We start from the raw sequence: 26,910 nt of genomic DNA on the forward strand, positions 1-26,910 counted from the left end.
CTTGAGCTACTTGTGGCCCTGCCTACTTCATCCTATAATATTTGATTCAAGAAATTAATTCTCTGTTGAATTTGTAATAGAAGAATCTTAAAAGGTGGAAAAATGCAATGACTGCATAAATGCATTCAAGTCTTCAAGATAAAGGTGTTAGTTTGGAACTTATTTTAAATGCAAAACATCTATTTTCGATTTTGATTCAAGGAATTAAACTGCTATCTAGTTAAATGTATAGTGTACAAGGACAAAATATTTGGCAAGTAGCCAAGCGAATGGCTTTCATACGAACAATGAATAAAAAAGGAAGATATTAACAAAGCAAGAATTCGATATTTTTCTACAAAAAAGATACTTATTTTACGTATTTGTCTGTGGATGTAAGGTAAGGTTCATATCGACATCGGGTAATTACTGTTGATACACAAATTCAGTAAAAGGCTCCCTCACTGTTTTAAGGCAACCTTGCTGGAAAATCCCTCCATATAAGGCTCCCTCACTAATTAAAGACAGCCTTGTTCACAAATCCCCCATATAAGGCTCCCTCACTATTTTAAGACAAAGCCTTGATGAAAAATCCCCCAGTATAAGGCGCCCTCGTTCTTTTAAGTCACAGACTTTATAGAAAACCCGCCAGTATTAAAAGACCCCCTCACTCTTTTAAGACACAAACTTCTTGTAAAATCCACAATGATAATGCTCCCTCATTCTATTAAGTCACAGCCTTGTTGGAAAATCCCCCAGTGAAAGACCCCCTCCCTCTTTAAAGACATCCTTGTTGGAAAATCTCTCAATATTAGGCTCCAAACACGGCCTTGTTGGAAAATCCCCCGTTAGTTAAAGACCCCCCTCACTATTTTAAAACACAATCTTGTTGGAAAATCCCCCGTTATAAAGCTCCATCACTCTTTTAAGTCACATGATTGTTGGAAAATCCCATATAAAAGAGACCCTCAATTATATGCCACAGCCATACTGGAAAATCCCCCAATATAAGGCTACCTCACTTTTTAAGACAGCTTTGTTGGGGAATCCCCAAGTGTAATGCTCACTCACTGCTTTAAGACAGCCTTTTTGGAGAATCCCCCACCCCCAGTATAAGGCCTCCTCACTCTTTAAAGACAGTCTTGCTGGGAAATCCCCCAATAAAACGACCCTCGCTCTTTAAAGACACAGCCTTGCTGGTACATCACCCAATATAAGGCTACCTCACTTTTAAGACACACCTCTGCTTGAAAATTCCCAGTAAAAGGTTCCCTCACTCATTTAAGACAGTCAATTGGAAAATCCCCTGACATAAGGCTACCTCATTTTTCAAGAGTTTTGATGGAAAATCCCCCAATATAAGGCTTCCTCGCTCTTTTAAGATAGCCTGATTGAAAGATCCCTCACTTTAAGGATCTGTTACAGTTTTATGATGCAGCCTTGTTAGAAATTCCACCAGCATATGGCTCTCTCAGTGTTTTGAAATGCAGCTTTGTTGGAAAACCCCTCAACATACCCCTTCCCCGTTTCAAGACACACCCGTGTTGAAAAAATCCTTAAACATAAGGTTCACTTACTGTTTAAAAATGCAGTCTTGTTGGAAAATCCCCAGTACAAGGTTCAATCATTGCTTTAAGATACAACCTTGCTGGAAAATCGCCCAGTACAAGTACACTCAGTTTTATGATGTAGCCTTGTTGGAAAATCGTCCAGTACAAGTACACTCAGTTTTAAAATGTAGCCTTGTTGAAAATCCTCCCGTACAAGTACACTCAGTTTTAAAATGTAGCCTTGTTGAAAATCCTCCGTACAAGTACACTCAGTTTTAAAATGTAGCCTTGTTGAAAATCCTCCCGTACAAGTACACTCAGTTTTAAAATGTAGCCTTGTTGGAAAATCGTCCAGTATAAGACTCTGTCATTGTTTCAAGATTCAGTCTTGCTGGAAAAGATCCCATTATAAAACTCACTTATCACTAATGCCATCTTGATATTATTTTAAGTTTTGTCTATAAGAAACATTAGATCAAATTTCTTGAATCTATGTTTGGTTCCTCTGTGACTCAAAGTTTCTGTGTCACTTTAATGGTTCACATGAACAGCATTATCAAGAGGGTGGAATGACCCCATTTGGGGTGGGGGAGAGGTGCATAATAAACTTAAAGTGTGCAGTAATGCACTGCAGTTACAAGTTTATATTAAGTATGTGCTTTAGGATAGAGAATGATTACCACAAAGTTAATAAAAATCCGATTTAAAAAAAATACAAATAGGACAATTTGTAAATCAGTTGTTTACTATTTATTTATGTTGCCCAAACAATGACTTTACCTCTATTCCACCCTCTGTGCATAAAATACAGAAATTCCACCACAAAAAAACCCTGAAGATCATGTGCAAGTCAGCCTGAAATTAAGTGCAAATAAGGTCAACCTTACAATTTTGTACATGAATAGTGTATATTGTTCAAGCTTTCTACAATGGTCTGACAGATTTAAATTACTGAAAGGTTCAATAGATGGCTGAACGTTTCAATTTTGCACAATGTGATCCAACACTTGCCACCAAGTTAAACCTACAACCCATAATTAACCTTGCCCTCCCACATTAAACTAAATAATTTTACAAAATCTAATTTTCTACTAATCGGAAAACTTATTCCAATGATAATTCCTCCCCATCTATCAACACCCATCCAAAGTTTAGAAGAATTTATACGTTGACCCTTTATCTGAGTAATCACGGTTGTCTGCCTTATTGTGGGAGAACTGTAGGAGCAAAAATGAGTGACACACAAGACAGAAACAACATAAAACAAATTATTAGATTTATATTACCTCAGCATTTTCAATAAGAAACAATATATATTATATCTGCAGTCATTATCTAAACTTACATAAAGAATATAATATACAAGGAATTCTGCCATCTTGAGATGTATGGATTTTCCATAATAAAAGTTTGATTATGCATAATAATAATAAATAAAAAAATGCTCCATAGTCATTTCAAGGATTCAACAAATTCTTCTATTATACAATCAATTTACTACATTTATAAACAACTTTTATTCAGACTGGAATTGAATAGAGAGCTTATAACACAACACAACATTTTTTTGGTTAAATTTCTAAAGCAAATGCTGAACTAAGAAATCCGAAGAAAACTGGATTCCAGGGAATCTCAACTTGTCATGCTGAAACAATAATAACAAGGCAGCAACAAGTATCCCTCACCTTTCAACTCCGAGCCCAGAATGAATATGAGCTGTCCCTGCCCAAGTGTGGTCTACCAATAAAGTATGATGAAAACTAGGTCAAAAAAATTCACATTGATAAATGAATAAACAAGCAAAATGCCATAATTTCACTGTTGATTGGATACAATTGAGACTGTGATAATTTTATGAACAAATAGCAAAGAATGGATTTACAGGTGCAGTTCTAGCGACTGATAAAAGTGATACATAGAAACCAAGTGATGTTCACATAAGATACTGCATTTATGCAAAATGTACAAGTGAACAAATATGAACACCATAAATGGTACACTATACGCCCACCATGTGGTAAATAGAATTATTACACTTTCTTAATATAAAACCGTATTTTATTGGTCAGACACTTGACCTATTCAATCCAAAATCAAAGGCGTCTGCCTTGTCATTCACAAATATTGTTCAAGGTAAAAGACTCCGAACACGTATTGTTTTCCAGTAACCATTTTTTCTTCTTTCAGTCTCTGTGACCTTGGTCACTGACTTAAACTGAAAGTGCCTTTCTTATTGCAATCACAAGCAATGCAAGTCTGATCATGGTTTGTGGCATAGGACTAAAGTTATTTTGTGGAAAACATTTTCTCTCTTGGTGTCAATCTGACAGGGACTTTTGACCTTTCAATCCCAAAATAAATAACTATGCTTCTTGTCTCAAAGGCATGCCATTTACAAGGTTTAGTCATGGCATGTGCTACAAAACTTTGTTGTTCTATGGAAATCATTCTTCTATCAGTCCCTGCAACACTGCATTAAATATTTTGACCATAAAATAGACACGTGTCTTCCACTTTCATAATGCATAATTCCATAAAATTTGGTTCAAGTATGTGATAAAGAACCGAGAATATGGTTCTAAATTTATTCTTCAGTTCTGGACTCATTATGACCTTGACCTTTGACCTATTGACTACAAAATCAATAGGTCTTGTCTTAATTTCCTTAAGGAAAGTCATACAAAACATATGGTCTGGGCTAATGATACACAAGTTTGAGAGTGAAAAAAAACCTTCTGTCTGTTTCTTTTTTCCTATCTACACAAGAAGTCTAGTTTTTCAACATCTTTTATTAACAAAACTTTATAAATTGCTTGCATTTGAGGCAAGGAAGAAACTTACTGATTATGGGCTTAAAAGTCAAGGTTACAGTGAGTAAAACAAGAAACATTTTTTCACCCTCAAACTTGTGTATCATTTGCCCTGACCATATGTTTTGTATGACCTTCAATGGGCTGACGGATATCACAACATGATACCTTGCACCTTATGGCAGGCATATAAAAATGGAGTACAGAGATAAATTCAATAAAGTTATATCTATGCCTATAAGGCAGCCTTCACATCAAATTGCACCAAGACGGTTGAATGATCCAAAGCTATGATGGTTACAAGCAACTTCCAGTAATGAAGATAAAATATGGATCAGCAAGGTCCATAATTTTGTTTAAAAAAAAGCAGAAGAGATAAAACACCCAATATCATCAAAATAAAATGTATAGTTCCAGAGTTATGCTGGTTACAAGAAACAGCTATTATGATGCCCCAAAATGGATTAAATAACTCAGTGCTTTAACTTAGTCCTGAAAGTGATAAAATGGAGAAATGTTTAAATGAAACAGTCATGTTCATATACAAAATAGTTTACCTATCATGACAGTGAACTATGAGTTGCTGAGATATGACAGACAAATGGATGGAAGAGCACATGGATGGATTGGTGATTCATACAGGCTTCCTGTATCAAGATGCAGGCCAGCCATAACAATGTTTCACCACTGCATGTGGAATCAACTTTTTAACCCCATTAAATGAATCAATCAAGGACCAAAACTCTCTCTCTCTCTCTCTCTCTCTCTCTCTCTCTCTATATATATATATATATATATATATATATATATATATATATGTGTGTGTGTGTGTGTATTTGTATACTGGAAGTGAGGGTCATTGTAAATTATCATAAAACACAAAAGTCATGTATAATAAATATTTTTGATTAAATCATTAAAAATAACAGCACCAATAATATTATAGTGTGAAAAAAAGGATTTCCTTATTTCTTAATGTCTTATTAACAAATTAAATATTACTTAAATATGGTAACTTGCTATATCTTTCAACCAAAATCATGTAGTGGATGCAGTACAAGACAGACATCTTCATATCTGCCCTTTCTGTGACCTTGCCCTTCAGGCTATATTGTACAATGATGATGTATGCTAGAGAGAAGTTTCATCAGACTAACTCCTATGGATGAGAAGCCACATGACTAGTTTATGAAAACGGTCAAATTATGTCAAAACAACCACATAAAATGTTGAGAAGCTACACGACTAGTTTATGAAAACGGTTAAATTATGTCAAAACAACCACATAAATTGTTTAGAAGCTATATGACTAGTTCATAACCAACATGATTTTCCTGACTGGTGAAGAATCAAATCTACAGGTTAAGATTTAAAATACAAGAAAATGTAAAAGCATGTTATTATGTAACTGTATAGATATTATTAATTAACAAATAAGCAAAAACCAATACCATAGAACCATCACCATTTATACAAAAATCTTCATTTATCTTAAGAAAAATCCTGGCTAACATTAAGAGAATTTGAAGTTTACAAATAAACATCTTGGCCTTCAAAAAGAGCCCACCATCAAGAAAAAATCTGTACCCAAAATTTTTTTAAAAATTGCACCCGTGCTATTATCAGATGAAAAGTGACTGTTATATATCACTTTTTTATACCACTTGATAAAAATGCAGAGCATCTACTCAGTGAAAGATAACCCTGCACAGATTAAAATCACAAATAATTATACTTTTTTGGGAACATGAATTATAAAACAAATTTGCTGACAAAGAACCAGATCCAAATGATCAATTTCAAATGTCAATGAAAAACATGGTAATATATGAAATGGTTAGAGAATGCAACTGTAGTGAAAATCTCACTTTCTCAGATGAACCTCATTTTCACGCATAAGAATGAAATTCTTAAGAACAAACTCCCTTTCTGTTGTGCCCACTGTAGTGTTCCAGAAGCAGTGTTATTCTGTATAATAAACTTTCCCTTTGCTGCAACGGCAACCAAAAGTCCAGAGATATGGCTGACAAGTAGGGTTCTAGATAGAGATTTGACAAATGGGTCAGCTGTAGTAAATATGCCATGGAATAAACATATATCTGTAGAAATAGGTCTTTGCTTTTCACTACAAAACTAAACATTTTAAGGGTGATGAGAATGTAGCTGGTAAGGCTGATGTAAGAATAAGGACAGCTGCATCATTCCACTAAGAGGATTAATACAGACCATGTACCATGTTGAACACTTGTATGTCTTAATTCACCTCTGATAACAGATGCAAGTTTGCCTTATTGCTCCATTATTAATCCACAAAAATGCATCATGGAAGAAAAGGGTAATAACAACTTGACATTCGTCCGATCAGAATGAACATCAGAGACACAAAACAATGGCATGTGGTGCTTTTACATCATACTGGAGAGGAAATAAATGATATTTTAGAAAAACCCTCCAAAATACAGGGAATGACTACCTACTAACTGATAAACTATTTTGCACTAAAGGAGAACCACAACTCTGAAATAGTATCAAAACTGAGCAATTAACGGAATATAATTCTAAATTAAAAACAGCTTTTGGCATATATTTAATGACTGAAAAAATATTACTGCAAGGCAAGAAAAGAACATTTATCTCTACATGTGATGTAATACCTTGATCATTTATATCTTTTTCACATATACAAGTTTATCACTGTTGATCATTTATATCTTTTTCACACATACATGCTTCTCCATGCATCAGAAGTTTCCTTTAAATATTAAAAGTGGGGTTTTTGGCAATGGAGTCAATAAAATAGGTTTGTGTATCACATATAATACTGTGTTAAATATCTATTATAATGCAAAGATTGCAATATGATATATGTATTGATAAACAATCTGTTATTATTGCAATATGACATACTTAAGATAAACCTAACTTCTCATTATAAGTCACTGCTTTTAACATTTGCTTGCCCATAATTTTGATTAACTATAGCAATGAAATGATACACCTTTGCCATATATTAATATGCAATACATATCGATACACATATGAACTTGATGGTCTTTACATATTTGGAAGGTAGATGGTACCCATTTATGCATGCTTACATAATGGTTATATTTCCAGTATGCAGATTACATACAGACAGACAGACATATAGTTACCATATTGTTACATGCAATTCTCATCGATGGCAAGATAACAAAAATATTTTCAAGCAGACTACCTGTTAGTTGTCAATGAGTTTTATTCATTGTTTTAGGCCATTCATTGGTGGCTCCATTTAACTCACTTTAGCCACCAGACCCTTTGTTTTGCATAGCACGAATGCTTTGAAAACATCTTATTACCAATTTCATGTATAACTTAAACTTGGAAGACTTTACGATGTTATCTTCAAACTAGAACAAATAATGCAATTTCCTTGTGCAAAGAAAATCTCATCTAGAACAAACCCAGGCATGGGAAACAGTATGAATACCAACAAGATCTATCACATTGTACTTCATTTGGATGCAAAAAGACTGCTATGGACACAGGCACTTGTATTTGTTAGCAAAGAAGGAAAACTATTGACAATACCCAGTCCTCTTCTATAAATTTGTTTTTGTTAATTTACATCGTGATAAACTTGAGTGGCTTGAAATTTGCTCACTTGCTGATTCTGTGGCAATTTTATTTATTCCACTGGCACCTTTAGTCACTGGTTAAATATCTCTGCATAAAAAGAGACATTCCAAATTTGTTTTCCACGTACAACTTAAGGAGAGATGCTGCCAGTATTTTATCTTAAGGGTGACCTCCCCCTTTGTCACGGAAATAAGAGGGGAATAGAAAAAGAGGGGGAGGAGGAAACAGCCATAGTTCAATATTTGCCTAACACTTCAATATCTGTTACTCTCTTTCTTCCTTCTCCACTTTCTAAGAGCTCTACTGAAATCAAAATCTTTCAAAGATGCAAAGATGACACCTCAAGTTGTATAAGCATTAATCTGTTAATTATTTCTGATCATACTCTGTTCATTTTCAGTGTATGAATATTGTTCTGTGCTTCCTGAAAGAGCACATACATAGCAAGCTTTCTCAAAAGAACTGAAAATTGCATTCTACTTATTAAGTTTATTTTAATTAGGTTTTGTATTCCATTGTGTCTACATTTAATTTTGAAATACCCCTGAAAGGGAGCTTGACCATCTTGCTGTCTAATTTCGTCCATATAAACTGTACATATGACTCGTATTTAACACCATTTTCAGGCTCAAAATCACTCACTGGTATTCCCCGCTTCAATAGTCTGATATGCTTCATAATTTTAAAAATTACCGTCATCATCACTATCATCAGTGAGTATTTGACGAACAAAATTGTAATCTGAACACGAACCACGCCAGGAATTGGGCATTTTGGGTTTTCTAAGTAGCCTTTTTTTAAACATGCATTTAAAAAACGTCCTTGATGGAAGGTTGAAACTACACCCTAATGCTTATTCCAGGGTATAATGTGTTACTTGAATTTAGTTTCACAATCATTCATGTAATGCCAGAAGAACCCAGATGTGTAAACAGTTGCCTACCAGAAACACAGATATCGCAACAAGAAATGTTACATAAAGCTTGTATTCAATGAGCATTACTTTCAACTAATCTACAGAAGTTATTGTGCATCACTGTTCTCAAAGTGTGTGAATCTGTACAAATTCTGCACAATTATCACAATCGCACACCCTAAGAGCATCTCTGTTTTATGAACTTTACATATCATTTAGTGACTTTCACATGACGTTTCTCTGCTGCTTGCTTTCAGCTTTGTCATGCAGGGAAAAAGCTACATTAATTTTTTATTGCTAGTTACTGTTTAATCTAGACAAGAAGAAGCAAAAAGCACCAAGAAGAGTCCAGTGTAACATATTTCACTGTGTTCTACACCACTAGTGTAACTTTCAAATCAACTAAAGTAGACAAAATACAATTCAATATAGACACTTCACATAAAATAGGTTACAAAATGTTGAGTAAAGTACTTCAATATACATGTGGGACACATTTGGAATGTATCCTTTATGCTGAACATGCTGCTGCGTTAAGATTATTAGTGGGGGTGGAGTGGATCATATATCATATCCCTTTGTGTTCATTTGTAGATGGTGAGTGAATATTCTCAAGTCTTTTTCACTTCCACTAACAAAAGTGAGTGCCGGCGACTGCAAAAACTGTTTCAGATGAATTCTAAATGAATTTTAAAGAATAACAAGGCAAACTAATAACAATTATTCATAACAGCTAAAGACTCAAACAACTTGCATATGGTAAGTCTCGGTTTGTATCAATTCTCCATCTCTTGTATCAATATGTATATCGTTACAGCAAAGGTATCAATGCTATATCAATGAATCATACCACCCCTAATTAATTGCATTTTGCTCTCCAACCATTTTGATTTAATGTATTTGATCCATATTATAACAAACCAGTTTTCCTATGTCTTATTCATGAAATTTTAAAATTGATTCTGCAAACTGAATTACTTCATGTATCTACAATGTTGCATATATATTGAAATACTGGGGGATGGCAATAGGATATACTGTATCATGATACAGGAGGATGACAAAAGTATATATTGTATCATGATACAGAGGGAAGGCGGGCAATAGGATATAATGAATTATGATTAAGGGGGAAGGCAAAAGGATATACTGTTATCATGATACAGAGGGATGTCAGGCAATATGATAAATGTATCGTGATGCAGAGGGATGTCAGGCAATATGATATACTGTATCGTGAAACAGAGGGATGTCAGGCAATATGATATACTGTATCATGAGACAGAGGGATGTCAGGCAATAGGATATACTGTATTATGATACAGAGGGATGTCAGGCAATGCGATATATTGTATTATGATACTGGGGGATTGCAATAGGATATCATGTATTATCATAGAAATATAAATATTTCAGACACATATATCTGTAGTTACCCTCATATATAAAAAAAATGAAAAAAAACCCTCAAAATCAAAGCTGTAAGTGGCCTCTATACAGTACTGTAAGGTTGTAAGTGGCCTCTATACAGTACTGTAAGGTTGCCTAATCTCTTATGATGTGTTTTGTGCTTGTAGTAATTGAAGTCCCATCATCAAGAGTGGTTAACAGAAATGTTTTTTTTTTCTTCTGATTTAATTTTTTATTCTTTTCTTCTGAATCAGATTTCAGAACTTTGCACAACTTATATATAAAACATAACTTCTATTTTCTGAAAATAATAAATGGTCTCGTCCACGTGTTCTTCTGAGGCTGCCTATTTTGCAATACTCAGATTTAGTTCATTATCAATAATGGCAATATTTAATGCAACATCAGGCACACTGGCAAACAGAAACATCACTGAAAAGTACAATTTTTTAAAAACATTCATTGAGTCTGTCTGATGATTTGTTGCCGAGTTTCACATAACTTCTTACATGCCAAAACAAGCCTCATTTATGCCACTTCAGTTTTGTTAAAAATATGCAAGCGTAAATATAGTTTCCATTAAAGGTGTAAAATGTACATATTTGGAAAAATGAGAATAATTTGAGAAGAATAAATGAATAAATCAAATAATATATTGTTTCTGTAAATCACAGCATGACATAAAATTCAATATGTTTCTGTTTTTGCCATTTTTGTTATTTCTATTGCTTCACTCACCTTTGTTGTAATAAAAATGAATATTTACTGTTAAGGACAGGATGAATAAATATCACTAATTAATTAATTAAATTTTTTAATGAATGTGTTAAGAATCCATAATGCTATGAAACAGTCACTCAAAATGTATCTACTATAATGATGATTTCTGCCCATACATAAATTGAATAATTCTTTTTCTAAAAATTATAAAATTTAAACAAAGAAAACAATGAACTACATTCAGGGTAATCTTGCTTAAAATAATATCAAGTCATAACAAAATTGTCCCTAGTTTTCAAAATATCGAATGATAAATACTGCTTTGTTTTGCAATGTTTGTTCATAACAAAATAATGCATAGTTTGCAATGTCCAGTCATAACAAATTGTGCAAAGTTTGCAATATCCAAAAATAAAAAGGTATTATTAAGCTTGCAATATCTGGACATATCAAAATAGTTTCATTTGCAGCATCCAGTTATATATCCAGGCACAGAAAAATACTGCTGATTCTGCCATATCCTACCATACCAATATACTACTGGATTTGCTATATGCTGGATAAAACATTGTAAAATTAATAATATCTCAGTTTATAATAAAGTTCATTTATTCCCACCCTGCATGACAAATCACTACAATTTTCAATAACAGAGAATAGTTTACCATTATCCTTGATAAAGATATGTAAGATCTAGCAAGCAGGGTATGTGTTATTTCAAAACATAATTCATGGTCCCTGATCCATTATTGCAAATCTGAATTTCAATGGATTTGGACAATAATCTGCAATGAAAGAAAACAATTAGGCAATATAATGGAGACTTTTCTTATATCATGACATCATCTGTGTCATTTCTTATTTCTGAACTAATGTGTCATACCAAGCTGTTGTACTGTAATTTAAGTTACATTGCAAATTATTTCTGAATGGTTTATTCCATAAAACAGAAGTGCATTTCATCATTTAATGCAAAGAATCTTGTGACATTTCTTATTTTAGAACAAATGTGTCATACCAAGCTGTTGTACTGTAAGTTAAGGTAGAGAATGAATTATTTCTCAACGCTTTATTCCTCCATAGAACAGAAGTGCATTTCACCATTTCATAAAACAATCTTACAGTTTTTGCTAGTTTTGTAAGGGAAGACATGGCAGCACTGTTAGTAGACTGCTGACTCATAAATCAAAAGTTGTTGGTTCTATACACATCCAGGCAAGCCCAGCTGACTCTTTCAAAGTGTCTTTGAGAAGGTACTTTGGCATGATATTGCAAATCATGTCTTTTGAGAAGGGACTTAACTGCCATTTCCTTGGCATGATATTGCCAATCATGTGTCTTTGAGAAGAGACTTAACTCCCATTTCCTTGGAATGATATTGCAAATCATGTGTCTTTGAGAAGAGACTTAATGCCCATTTCCTTGGCATGATATTGCAAATCATGTGTCTTTGAGAAGGGACTTAACTCCCATTTCCTTGGCATGATATTGCCAATCATGTGTCTTTGAGAAGGAACTCAACTCCCATTTCATTGGCATGATATTGTCAATCATGTGTCTTTGAGAAGAGATTTAACTCCCATTTCCTTGGCATGATTTTGCAAATCATGTGTCTTTCAGAAGGGACTTGTCTGCCATTTCCTTGGCATGATAGTCCTAAGCATGTGTTAAGAGTGCTGTGTTAGCTACCCCAAAATCTAAAAAAATAAGGAAACCTGTTACATATTTTGCTTTTTCATTTCACTAATAAATTTCATATTTTTAAATAACTTTTATCTTCAATCTCAAGTCAAAGGCCATTATAGTTCAGGTTTAATCCTGTCCAGCACAACTTATATCATCCTCACAAATTATTTTCCTCTTTATATATTACCTATCATCCAACACCACTCCCTTGGGGCCATGACCCTGGGGTCATGATCTGTAATCTGCAGGATCATTTTATCCTATGACTGCATGCATTAAGTGTGGTTGAGAAATGCTCAACAATGTTACTCTAGACATTTTACTTAGGATCCTTTTTACCCCTAAGAAGTTAACTGAAAATTATATCCCTTTTACAAATGGCCATATGGACAAGGAAAATGCTAAACTGATTAAATTCCACCAAGCAGTTCATGGTGAGACAGAATAAGGCAAAGATATATCCATGGACGGTTAGACAGTGGATATCACAATATCTTGAACATTAAACATGGGAATAGCTATACAGCTGAGAATTCTGCTCCTGATCGGATGGATTTGATCCACTGGAGTCGTTTTCCATGCAGTGTAAACCTAGTCCAGATGAGGAGCTGAATGAGGCCACAGAAAAGTGGGATGTACACCAGCATGTTGAAAAAGCCATTGCGTTGTAGCTGCTGCACTGAGCTGTCGATACTACCGGATGCAAGCTTGATGGACCCAAAGTCTCTTCCTGATTGGAATATATCATGACCTGAAAACATGAGTAACTATTGCTTCATAAATAAAGATAATATTAATTTATCTACATTACTAACTTAACTCGTTTTAATATGGATAGCATTCAGTTTCAATGTTAAGTCCTATGTTCTAACAAGAGGCTAATTTGGCACCATATTGCTCACCTCGTTTACATAACTTTTTGTTGACCATTCACTAAACAGGGATTTTTAGTATCATAAGAATACAACCTCATTAAAAAATATCCCGAACTTTATATCATGTCAATTATACCTGTTTTATTAAAATCTGGTAAAAATTATTTCCAAAAGTAAAGGGATAATTAATTTACATGACATAACCAAAGTCATCCAAAATCAGGATGATATACACCTGTATAACAAGTTTTATCAAACTGGATGAAAAATATAGACTTGGAAAGGTAGCAGGCTCAGCTGGTCACATGCTGGACATTTCATTAAGATATGCAGATTTCACTTATTATGAAAACTAAGACAAAGATAAACTTATAACATTTATTTACCGAGCTGGATCAAAATTAAACTAAATTTCAGGCTTCAGTATGGTTAACAAGCTAGGACAATAAGATTCAAAGTCTCATCAGAAATACAGCTATTGTAGGCTGACAAGGTCAACTATAACACAAAATCACCCAATAATATGCACAATTCTTTTCATTACCAAGTTGAATAAAAATCCAACTAAATTTGTATCTCCAGTATGGTTAACAAGCTTGGACAACCAAATTCAAAGTCTCATCAGAAATACAGCTGTTGTAGGTTTATAAGCTCAGCGATTCATATGCAACATCACCCCATTAATATGAACAAATCTTTTCAATACCAGACATGGCCATGACCTTTATGATATAAGCATACATTCCAAGTTTGATCAAAATCAAATCAAACATTTTGGCTTGCAAAATGGCAGCAAACTTAGCCAATATCATACAAAATCATCTCATAAGTACAAGCCCATTTTCCAAGCTTTATCAAAATTGGATCAAAAATATGATCTCCAGAGTTGTAACAAGTTCAGTCGATCAAACGCAAGTTCCCCTCATTAATCTTTGTGGATCTAGCTCATCAGCAAACCAGTCTGAGATCCTGATGATATAAGCCCATATTCCAAGTCAGAGAAAAACTGGATCAGAAATATGGTCTGCATATTAGTAACAAGTAATTGTTGTTGGACAGACTATGGATACAGGACAGTCCTCTATTAAAGTTCACTTGACATATCCTAACCATCCTGAGAAGCCATTTAAACTTAATCCTATATAAAGTAGTACTCCTATTATAAGGCCGCCCCTGCGGCAAGAAAGCGGCCATATGAGAGGGGTGGTATTTTCAGAAGGGTGTCACACAAATCTGAGTCACAATTACATAGATAGTATGAAACAAAAACTTTTTATATTTAATATTTTCATTTAAAAATCACAGGCATGCTATGGAATCAATGTGGTAAAACTTATATTAATGACATTTTTTAAAAATTAGGAATAATCATGTTATCAGTTAAAAACATTTACTTGTAATTATCATTAGCCATCCATTCTATTTTCTCACTGCAGTGGAATGTACCACTTGCAATGTTTATTTCAATCACTCTAATATCAAATTTCTTAGATGTGATCTTCCTCTTTTTATGTGTAGTCAAAGATCTTTCATTTTTTCTTCTAAAATAAGAATGTCTGACATCATTTCTGTCCCTGTCACTTTGTAGCCTACATGAAATGACCTGTGTTCACAAAGGAACTGAGCTTGTCACGTGATCAACTGGTTTTAGTCGGATACCATTTCAAATACATTTTGCAACCTAGGAGAAAGAATCTACCATAGACAACATATCATTTATGCTGACCATATGTCATGCTGACTTGAGGTGAAAAACAGTTTCTGAGCAGTTATCTTACTGGTCCTAACAAGAGAGAATAATCATCAAAGTGACAACACCTATGATCTAAGGAACACACTGCAGGAAAAATAAATGGATTGCTTAGCTCTCTGTAGGAATTATGATTACAGTCACTTTACTGACATGTCTGAATAAATGTCAATGTGTTGAATTTATAAACCAACAAATATTTGTGAAATTTATTTCTGTAAACCCGATTATGTGGCTATTTGTGAGGGGTAAATTATAAATTTTCACTCTAATATACCAGCTGCTTGCCACATTAGGGGGATGACTTTCCTTGTAGGGTACCTTTGAACAGACATTCTTCAGTGCCAAGGGATTTTGGACTTATATATTCTATGTCTACATGTTATGGGAGACCCTAAAGAGGGGAACCACAGTACAAATTTGCTCCAAGACATTTATATTCACTACTGGATGCTAAATATGTAATTTTTTATACTGAATTTCTAATTACTTACCATTTTATATTATTTACAACTTGTGAACAAAAATTATTTCCAGCTGCAAGCCAGGAAATAAGCAAAAGTCTGCTCAAGGCAGAACTTGTCTCTATATAATACTGATACTTACCAATCTGTTGTGATAGAAGCCAAGTCCCTATCAGTGGAGCGAGAGTCTGACCTGGCTTGGACATGAGAGCGGCAGTACCAAACATCAGTGCTGACACTGCCTGGTGCCGCTGATGGAGCACAAAATCCTCATCTACCAAATCACTTATCACTAAATTCAACAGCTTGCATGTGCCCTCAGTGAACACACGATTACTGAAAGAAATAATGACTGCCTATAATCATACAATCTCACACTGTCAATAAGTTTATATGTGCATGACTTTAAATTACACTTTCCATCACAAAATAAGCAATCTGATAACTGGAAGCTGAACTCTCAAGACTGAAACTTGCCAGTGGGACACATAAATATTATATATATTTTTGTTGACAGGAGGATATTTAGGAGATATCTGAAGGTCAGCCTTGGCAACCACTTACATTCTTTGTAAATACTTAAAACTTTGAAGTGTTGGTTGTACTCACCTGGCTATAAACAAACACAGCAGCCATATCTGGTTTGGTCCCATGATGAACATAAACAGACTGAGTCCCATCTTAATGGCAAACAGCAACCTTATCACAGTGTACACACCATACTTCCTACACAGCATCAAAAAGTACAGGTTGTTGATATGGGGAGCTACAAACGAGATGCCTGCAGATAAAAGAATACAAAGATAAATATAAATCCATTCCAAAGGTAAATACAAATCATTTTCGACATACAAATCCATTTCAAAGGTAAATACAAATCCATTCCAAAGGTAAATACAAATCCATTTGAAAAGTAAAATATATTCCAAAGGTAAATGTAGCTGTTAACTTGAAGGATCTGCAGCAGCTGAAAGGTTACTGCTGTATAAGTGTGTGTTTGTGTGTGATTTGGATTTTTAACGTAGCTTGTAGCAAATTCAGTCATATCGCTACGATGTCTGCAGTGTGGCAGTTTATAGTGATGTCTAGCATGGGGGGATCATGCCGCAAACATGCAGCATTATGTCCCACCCAGTCACATTATCCTGACACCAGGCTGACCAGTCCTAACACTAACCTCTCAATGCTGAGCGCCAAGCGAGGCAGCTGTTTGTACCATTTTTTATAAGTCTTTGGTATGACTTGGCTGGAGATCAAACTTATGACCTCCCGCATCTGAGGCGGACACTGTAACCACTAGGCCACATGATCAGTCACTATGTATGACACAACAAATGTGTATAATATTGAGTCCTTTAAGTAAATCAATCTTGCTTAAAATGAGAAAAAAAATGTCAAATAATATTTATGTAATACATTATAGTTAAGAATTGCATCAAATAAGCTACAGTACTGACTCAATATTTTTCTGCTTATGAGAGTTGTAACATGTACAGCACCTCACTCAATGTCATGCTGTTTAAGGGAGTTATAACAAGTACAGCACCTCACTCAATGTGTACTGCTGTTAAGGACTTCAAATAAGTACAGTACTCACTCAATATATTACTGTTTAAGGATGCTATAACACGTACATCACTCACTCAATATATTGTGGTGAAGAGGAGTATATCAAGTACAGTACCCAATCAATATATTGCTGTTTAAGGGAGCTACCATATTTACCTTATATATTGGGACACAATAAAATAATACATTTTTTTCAGTCCCAGAAATTATGATGAAACATTTTTTTCACCTAAGTTATATGTCTCAAGACTTAATAAACAAAATAAATTTGTGTTGAATCTGCACCACTACCCCACACACACTGCACAATGCAACAAGAAATATAAACAAGATGCTTTTTTTGATAATCAAATGAAAGAAAGAAACTAACCTTGTATTGTTATCACTTATTCCTCTTTTTTTAAATCATGAACATTAAAGATAAATTATATCTACAAATTCTGTATATGTAGCATAGGCATCCATACTGTAGCATATATCGCTTATGTCAGATAACAGTACACAGTGTTCACTGATATCAACATAAAAACAAATTGTCTTTGGATGTACTCAAAGGATATGTTATTTGACTGAAAACTGAATCCAACAAAACTGCAAGCAAGAAATAAATAATCAACCAAAAATAATCAACCAATTGCTTGAAGGCATCTGCCATTCATGCATGACATGGTGTTAGGTGCAAAATAGCCAAGATTGTATTATATCCAGATTAACTATATGACAGTATCTCGCAAATAAAAATCAGTATTTGAAAATACATTAAGCAAAAATTACAATCTTTTCGCCAGCATAGGTTACAAAAGGTATTGTTAAATCAAGTTATTGCTGTTTATACTATTTACCCTGAGACATCAATGCCCATTTGTATTAATAAAGACTACATATGCAAAGTAAATAGAATCCCGAGTGGTGAATAAACTCAACTGGCAGCAAGCAATAAACTCACTGTTTGAACTTGCCAACAGGTTATCATATACAAAGGTCATTTTTATCAAAAAGCAAGCCGACCTTGCAAGTGGACTTTGGATAAGTTTAAGAGTGCCAGTTTTTTAAATTACAGGATATCAAATATAAAGATTATTTTATTACAATGCAAGCCAACCTCGGAAGCCGACTTTGGATTCTTTTAAGTGTACTGTTGGTTTTTTAAATACAAAGTCTGACAATGTAGGGAAGCTAACTTTGGTTCCATTTCACTGGTATTCATGGGAATTTTGAAAATAAATTGAAACAATGAAACAATTTTAAAGTGAAACAGTATAATGCTTATGCACAGACATCAATGACCCAGCATTGCACAGAAGATCTGGAGAAAAGAAACATTTGATGATTTAGTAAAGGCAATAAGATATGATTTCACCAACAATATGATCATTAACATGGATGAAATTCTAGTGTACTTTGCTCTTATTCCTGGATTGACTGTTGATAAGATGCGGGTTAAAAGTGTGAGAATTAGCATGACTAGCTCCATTCACTGATGCTCATTACAGGAAAATGCTCAAAGAAAATAATTTGTTAAACACAGTTCCAGGGCTGGTGACTTTAAAAAATCACAAGCACTGACTGAAATTCCACAAGACCAAAATTTCCCCTTTTTTACTATTATTTGACACAAGAACCAAGATAATATATGTCAATATGTTGTTTGTAGTATGTGCAAACAATTAACTGACTCTCTCCCATATTAATTTTGAGGTTGTTTTTTTTTGCTGGTATAGTTCATAAAGTAAAACTCTGTTGACCAGTTCTGAAATTTTGTTTTCTTGGGCTTTGCTGATACTATTGATAGTTAATTACTTCCTAAATTTGCTGATACTATTGATAGTTAATTACTTCCTAAATTTGCTTCGAAAATGAATGACACTTGAACAATATTCTGACAAACGAAGTGATCATGCCTGGCATTTTATGTATGCAGTAAAATCTGACTTCAATGAATCATTGCCACTGTTCACACACATAAAAAGACTATAATACATATTACTTAAACATTTTAATTAAAAGCAATAATAAGTAATAACTATTGTTCTCCTACATGCATCTAGCATTTCTTTGATTTACTTATAAAGGGTTGTCCCTGTCCTGATTGTACCAAATCAGTACAATGGGCTCACCCACTGCAATCTTCAAACACACCTCACTAGCCTATTAAGTAAAAATGTGAAATGTTGGTTTATACCTAACCTCTTCACCTTTTAATTACCACTTTTCAAACTGCCCAAAAGTTAAAACCATGACTGTTTACCATTTATATATTTTTGAAGGTTACTGAAAATGGTCTTTTCTCAAAACACGAACATGTCAGGGGGATTGGGAGTGCAAAATTGTGTTATTAGCATCACATGCCATGTTACATTTTGATTAAAATAAGATCTCCAGTTTAAACAGGACAGTGTTGATGTGATTTTTATCAGACTGTGTCATGTTATGGCAGGTGTGTCAACATCATCAAAATACATTTCCTCATTTCATCAGCGTGATCAAAGTTTTCTCTGACAAATTTGATTATTTATTTATTTTTTACATGCCCGACAGGTACTGCTTTTAGAATAGAGGATGGACCCCATCAGAAATTAGAGGGTAGCAGGCATCAGAGTTTTGGAAGCACTGCAGGACAGAGGTCCCAAAACTATACTGGCTCATCTTTGTTTCAACATTATTCTTTCTGGATTTGCTGTTGCTTCAGTTTTAGTATTATACTTGAATATTTCACTTGGTTTTTCCCCATTTACAAACAGGACCACAGGTGGCCAAATAATCTAAGGAATTTGCCTTTACAGATGACAGACATCTCACCTATGTCTGTGGATTTGAGTCTTGGACTCAGCCAAATTGGTCATGTGAGAAAGCTTGCCAGTAGCTTACCATGACCCAGGCTTTTCCTGGGTTCTTCCTCCACCAAATATACCAATAGCCATGATGAAAAATAACAATGTCAACCAACTTTTACGGATAGGTTTTGAGTACCGAATTGCCTTAACCATTATAACATGTGATGTAATATATCTTTTTTAAATGACAAACGTTCTTTTCAGAGGTAGCTTTTATTCCCAAGAAAATAGATGAAGATATCAAACTACACCTGTCATACTGGCACAAATGATGACTTTCATTTCTGCTGTGATAACTACTTTTCCCACAGTGAAAAAATTGCTTCGATCCTTTACTCTAATGACAAAACTACCTCCCTTTAGAATCTGACATAGTGATACCTTTGAGTTACACTATCAACATGACTGGAGTTACGAGTTATAAGTTAAGTGACATAAGAAATGTTTTGTTCAGCAGTTCACATAAGATTTCTTTATCAGAACAATGAACCCCATGTCAAGCAAATCACTAGGCAGTCACTGCTGTAGATATCCACCACTGCTAAGACTGGAGGAAATTGTTGTCTTTTTTATGACAGTTTATAGTGATGTTTAGCACTGGAGCAACATGCCGCAGACATGTATCATGATGTCCCACCCAGTTACATTATCCTGACACTAGGCCGACCAGTCCTAACACTAACTTCTTAATGCCGAGTGCCGAGTGCCAAGCGAGGCAGCTGCTAGTACCATTTTTATAAGTTGTTGGTATGACTTGATAGGGGTTTAAACCCACAACCTCCTGCATCAAAGATGGATGCTCTAACCAATAGGCCACCTGAGCAACTGCTAAAGAAAACTTAAGGAAACTGAATCAGTCATATTTGCTTTCTAAATATGACATTACTTGGATATTTTTGACATCATGTTAAAATATTATTTTGTTATATGACGAAAAAGAATACATTTCTGCTGGATGAGGCTTTAATTGCCTTTAGAATGCAAACTAATTAACCCATTCATCTTTCAATTTATTTTCGTTAAAAATCAAATCTGTCCTGAATAAAGATATTTTATTTAAAAAGACAGTTTAATTACATCACATTTATCACTTCACATTTTGGACAGCACAATATTCAGTGATGAAGTACAATATCTCAACATCATTAACATCATCATAGTCCACACGGGCCTCAAGGTACCAAATTCTAGAACCTTCACATTCTATCCAACGAATGCCTTTCATGTCTGCTAGTGACTCCTCTTGATTACAGCTTCTGCATACAATGCTTTTTTCATGGTTTTTCTTAACTCCTGTGCCATCTGCTTCATTCATTCTTAATTTCTTTGTCATTTCTATTACAGTTTCCTTTTTTCTTCAGCTTTCTCTTTATCTCCTCTTCATCCTTCTCCTCTAAATTGTTATAAAACTCATCTGAGGTTATGACCTCAACTTCTGTAACAAGTTTCCTCATGGCTGACTGGGGTTTGGCTGATAATAGAGGAAAGATATCCAGGGGCTATGGAGGATGCCAGCCTCTTTTCACTAGTGGGTTACCACCAAGGAAAGAACAACATGTAGCCCATTTTATTAATAGCCCATTTTATTAATGTCTCCATAAGTCTGAGCATAGTGTGCTGCATAGATGAAGTACAAGGTCAATTTTCAGCTGATTTGCATTTGTATCAGTTGTGTTTTGTCAACAATATCAGGACTGGGTACATTCCAGTTTTCTGAAGGCTTTTTTATTTTAGCTGGTTAACAGAATTGATTAATTGCATGATTTAAAACTGCAGGAAGTTTGGCCTTGTTCAAGACTTGTTTTTGTGTGAAAAAAGTCAATGTACATAATTTATGTCTCAGTGGACTAATATTGCCAATGTAAAAGGCTGTAAGATGTGTTTTGTATGGGATGGAAGGCTGATCAGTTCAATTTTCCTTTCAATGACAAGTATGACTGGCCACAGTCTGGAAGAAAAAGATCTCTGAACCAGGACAGAAACAGTTCCAGACTCCCTACATGCAATGTGCCTATTGTTGGTTAACACACTAACCCCTAGTGACGACTTAACAGGGCAGGAGGTAGTAGCCTACAGCCAAACTCTGTAGCATCATGGTCATGCATGATACACTAAAGTGGGTGGTATTATAGAAAGATAGACAGATGTAGCTCTACAATGATACCAAATAATCTGGAATATCTAGTTGCACTAAAAAATACAGATTAAAAAAAAATCATTTTTTGGACCCGACATTTTTCTACCGAAAATTCACCTGTGGTCGGAATCCGATTTTGTGTCAGGATTTTAGACTTTTTGGTCTCAGATATACCGGTAATGCAAACCAGTATGAACTGCAAACAGACAGATGAGCCTTTGCAACAACTAGGATAATAGGATAAGATGGGGATTTGGAATAAAGAGTGGTCTCGAAACAAAAATAATGGCTCCGTTTAGCAAAAAACAACAACTTTTACCCTTCTTCTCATGCGTAAGTCAAATAGCCAGCAAAAAATGATGTTTCTAACACAACTAAACTAGGCAGTATGTTATTGAAAGATCATCAGGGATTTGGTGTTTTCAGATCTATTCAGAAATAGCTTTCAAAATGTGTTTCCTACTTGATTTTCAGGCAAAAATGACAAAAACCTCCTGGGGTTAATGTGTTAATACACTGTATGAGGAAATTATTTTTCAAACATCAGAAAGGCTGGCAGAACCCTTCCATCAGCACAAATACACGAATGAGCCATTATATGCAATGTAAGTTATCTTGGAAGTCCCAGCCTGTCCACAGTACTGCTTAAAAGATTAAAGTACTGACCACATTAATTACATTACAGATCTAGAATGAGCTTATCTTTCTTGTTCTTTACATTGATTTCTCTGTGTTTTTACAAAACTTTTTGAAACCACCAATCATATGAACCTGTGGTTAGACTGGACAGCATTTGTGATCCACTTTTCCTGGTTAATGCTATTACATAATGCCTGAATATCATTTGAGATATTGGGAAGCCTTATTGAATAATGCATTCCATATGGTGGACCAATGAACCCTCCTCATCCTCAGATACCATCAACAGTGGTCTGAACCACTGGTTATTATAAACACCGAATAAACGAAGATCAATAATATTTCTGGTGATCCCAAAAATCTCAGGTAAATACATGCTTCCCTGTCATTCTGCCTCTCTTGACTTCAAAAATAGCAGCCTCAACCTCATCCAATTTGTACCTATGCCTTGTATGGATTGGTTTTTATATATAAGAAAAGTGAAAATGTATGTGTATGTGATATTTCACTTCATATCATAAAAAAACATGTCATCTTTCAGGATGCATGATATGGAATATGAATAATTCACTGCTGAGACCAAGTGACGTGTTGACTCCACAGGACATCAGAGGAAAACAAAAACTGACCATTTCAAACTGAATTTTCTGCAAAATACATGCAGCTGAGACACATGTCTAAACTGTTACATTGTAAATTACATAAAGAAAGAAAAATAGCTGTATTTTCCCCTCATCTACGATCAGGGTTAGTGGGATATGAGTTATAAGTAAATACATGCTCCCCACCTTCCCAAGAGGCCTTTTACATTTTTTATAAATCTGCTATCACCATTGTCATTAGGTCATAGTAAATACAAGGGACAAAACTCAAATAGGTTTAAGTTTATGACAAGGGGGAATACTCTGTACCAATCACTGATAAAGACAATATAACAGGAAACGATGCAATTAGTATGTAAATACAGTGGGACCCCGCTATAACGCGCTCTGTTATAACGCGAATTCGGATATAACGCGGTTGTGGCGTGGCTCCCAAAATTTTATATACATGTATTTTTCTTCTGCAAAAAAAATAATCTTAAAAAGTATGAAAAAAAACGTAAAAAGTTGCTTATCATTTTGGGATAGAGATCACGTATGAATAAAAAATGCAAGACGATTGTGGCTTGGCTCCTGAAATTTTACATGTATTTTTCTTGTACACGAAAAAGTACTTTTTCTTTCTTCTTAAAAGTAAGAAGAAAAAACTGCATAAAAAGTTTATTCTGGGATCGTGTAGGTCTTCGCCAATGTCGCAAACTTGGATTGTTTTTCCTTGTTGGCTGCAAAACATACCATGTGGCTTTTTTTATTTGTTGGCGACATTGTTGGCTGTTTAAACTTTTATATACAACCATTGGTTTGGAGTGCAGAAATTCAGAGGCCCCATGAAAGGAAGCCACAAACTGGATATAAAATGCACTGAAATTTATCTATTGTTACATAAACAAATTCTTTGTCTATACTGACAAACCATCTAAACAGTGCATTGTTATATCATAATCTGCTTATCCTGACATTTAGAACGAGTTCTGTATGTTGTGAAATATCTGCTTGTTTTGTTGTTGACATTTCTGGTAACGGAGATTAACTGGACGAGGCATTCTCTCGTAGTCTGTCTTTCATCGGATTTTCGGCCGCTCGCTAGTAATTAATATATTTACAAAGACGCATTTGTGTGTGGATGGTAAGTAAAATTCCTCTTCTTTTCACTCAGAATTAAATCCTTCAGAACACTCACGTTTCTGTAATAATCCATGTCGTCAGAACACCTGCGTCTCTATCTTCCGTTGACCCTTTCTTAATTTTCAGATGCATGCGTAGAAGGCAGCATCATGCTGCTACTACAAATATTTTTTAAAAAATTTAAAAAATTCTTATTGGTTTATTCAGTAGGCATGGAGGGACAGTAACTAGAATAGTCTAAATGACGGCCAATTCTTTTAAAAATGTATCCAGATAAAACAGTTTGCTAAAATTTCAAAGGAAACAGATTACCTTTGAAGCACCGACTGTTATGAAAACGTACTCAGCAAATGGAGAAAATGCCCGTCTCAATCATACAATACAATTATTTGATGTTGCCGCCACAATAAGAAATGGGAATTCGTTTGGTTCTCCAAAGCTGTTCTTTAGCAGCGACTTCAAAAGCGCATGCAGCCTTCATCAAAGAAAGCCGACTACAATCTTTCAATAACAGCAAAGACGTTTTCTTCAAAGGAAGTCAGTACCAAACTTAAATAAAAGTGATGGAATCTGATGGATTTTTGCATTTTCCAACGTGACTGGAGCACTTTAACTGTGCTGTGAACGTTTCCTTTTTGAAGGGAAAAAGTTTATACCAACAGCGGCTTAAAACGCAAACTAACTTTTACCGACTTTGAATGTACTTCAAAGTAAATGTGCTTCGTCATTCATTACGTGATTGTGCCATGTTTTTCCACTGAATTCAGACCAATATGACCTGTTACAAAGTTAATGAATATTTTAAAGCTGTATATGCATATTTTCGATGGAATCACTTGTATTGTGGATTCAATGTATATGATGAGGTTCGCAGGTGAGTACACTGCGTTGATACTCTGATCATGTTATACATTAGACATTTATATATAAACAGTATTCACGTATATGTACCAATTCATGGTTCTCTAAATAAAGTATGATGTCTTCTCTCTTTTCTCTGCAGGTGTATTTCTCATTTAATATGCATTAATTCAAGATAGCAACTGTGCCAACGAAGCACGTATTTTACCTCCCGCATGTATTACCCCCCCCCCAATTTTTTTTTTTTTGGGGGGGGGGTACATTTTCTTCAGCTACTGAGTTGGTTGCATATAACATGGTTCGGTTCATAACACGGTCGGATTCTATGGCTCCCAACTACCGTGTTATAGCGGGGTCCCACTGTACTGGGTTACAGAAGCAGACAACATGATAATTGAATCTGGAAGTTAACAAATAAATAAATATCATTTATTTTAGGATATGGCATGGTTATAGGTAAAAGAGCTATCTTTTGTTGGGGTAGGCAGGCAAATATCATGCTGGATGTGACAGCTGCAAAACATCATCAGACCGAACAATTGCATCAAAGGTCATGACTGTCCTGATTATGACAAACTTTGGGAATACGGTTCAGTTTAGTTTTTTCTCTTTGTCAGCATACCTCCTGAACTGGAACTATTATTTTATTCTCAGCATCTATTTCTTTCTTCTTCTAAATATTACTGATCAGAAGTGATGTAATGCAGGTGTTCACATGAAACATGAAACTGTCTGTCACTGTTCCATGGCTGTCACTGGTCTGTCTCAAGTATATACTGTATTGTAAAATAGTGCATATGAATTCACTATCAACACAAATTTGAGAGAGAATGTATTACCTATCAAAAATGATCCAAATCCTGGGCTGATGGAATCTCCAAGTAACCTCTCCAGGAAAAGAGGAAAAAAGTTGCTGTTAAAATGGCAGTGAAAAACCTGAAACATAGAAGAAAATTAATGTTTATATGTGCTTTCTTAATTTTATGTGATCCTTATCTGCAAAGTTACTTTTAAATTTCATTTTCGTGCATCAAAATATGTGCCTGGTTATGGAGATAAAATTAATATAAAAATTAAAACTAATCAGGGCATGAGCAGCTTTAATTACTATTATTATTATTATTATTGTTATCATCATCATTATTATTAGTATTATCATTCATCTGAATCAGATGCATACATCATGCAAGATTTATGAGTGCAATTAACACAAATAAACATCATCATAGGTACAAACTGATGGATTTCTTCTGTTACAATGGATATAATCATTAAAGAACTATGTGTATAAGACTTTCTACACCTTTTCCCCATGTCTTTCTTTTTAACTTTAAAATTTCACACAATGGAATATAAAACAAT

At 34.6% G+C, this 26,910-nt stretch overlaps 1 protein-coding gene across 1 annotated transcript in view; it reads right to left on the reverse strand.

Moving 5' to 3' along the window:
- Positions 1-2,788: 2,788 nt before the first annotated feature.
- The window catches only part of LOC149795551 (solute carrier family 68 member 1-like), a 35,394-nt gene continuing 11,272 nt past the window's right edge, over positions 2,789-26,910 (reverse strand). Inside the window, exons 4-7 of the mRNA XM_089965371.1 lie at positions 26,388-26,484; positions 16,391-16,562; positions 15,924-16,117; positions 2,789-13,443 (exon numbers count right to left, since the gene is read on the reverse strand). Coding sequence (XP_089821497.1) covers positions 13,211-13,443; positions 15,924-16,117; positions 16,391-16,562; positions 26,388-26,484 — 696 coding nt within the window. The 3' untranslated portion in view covers positions 2,789-13,210. The remainder of the gene's footprint in view (positions 13,444-15,923; positions 16,118-16,390; positions 16,563-26,387; positions 26,485-26,910) is intronic.

Source organism: Sinohyriopsis cumingii, chromosome 7 (assembly GCF_028554795.1).
Source record: "Sinohyriopsis cumingii isolate HCF-2022 chromosome 7, ASM2855479v2, whole genome shotgun sequence".
In the NCBI taxonomy this organism is placed as follows: domain Eukaryota; kingdom Metazoa; phylum Mollusca; class Bivalvia; order Unionida; family Unionidae; genus Sinohyriopsis; species Sinohyriopsis cumingii.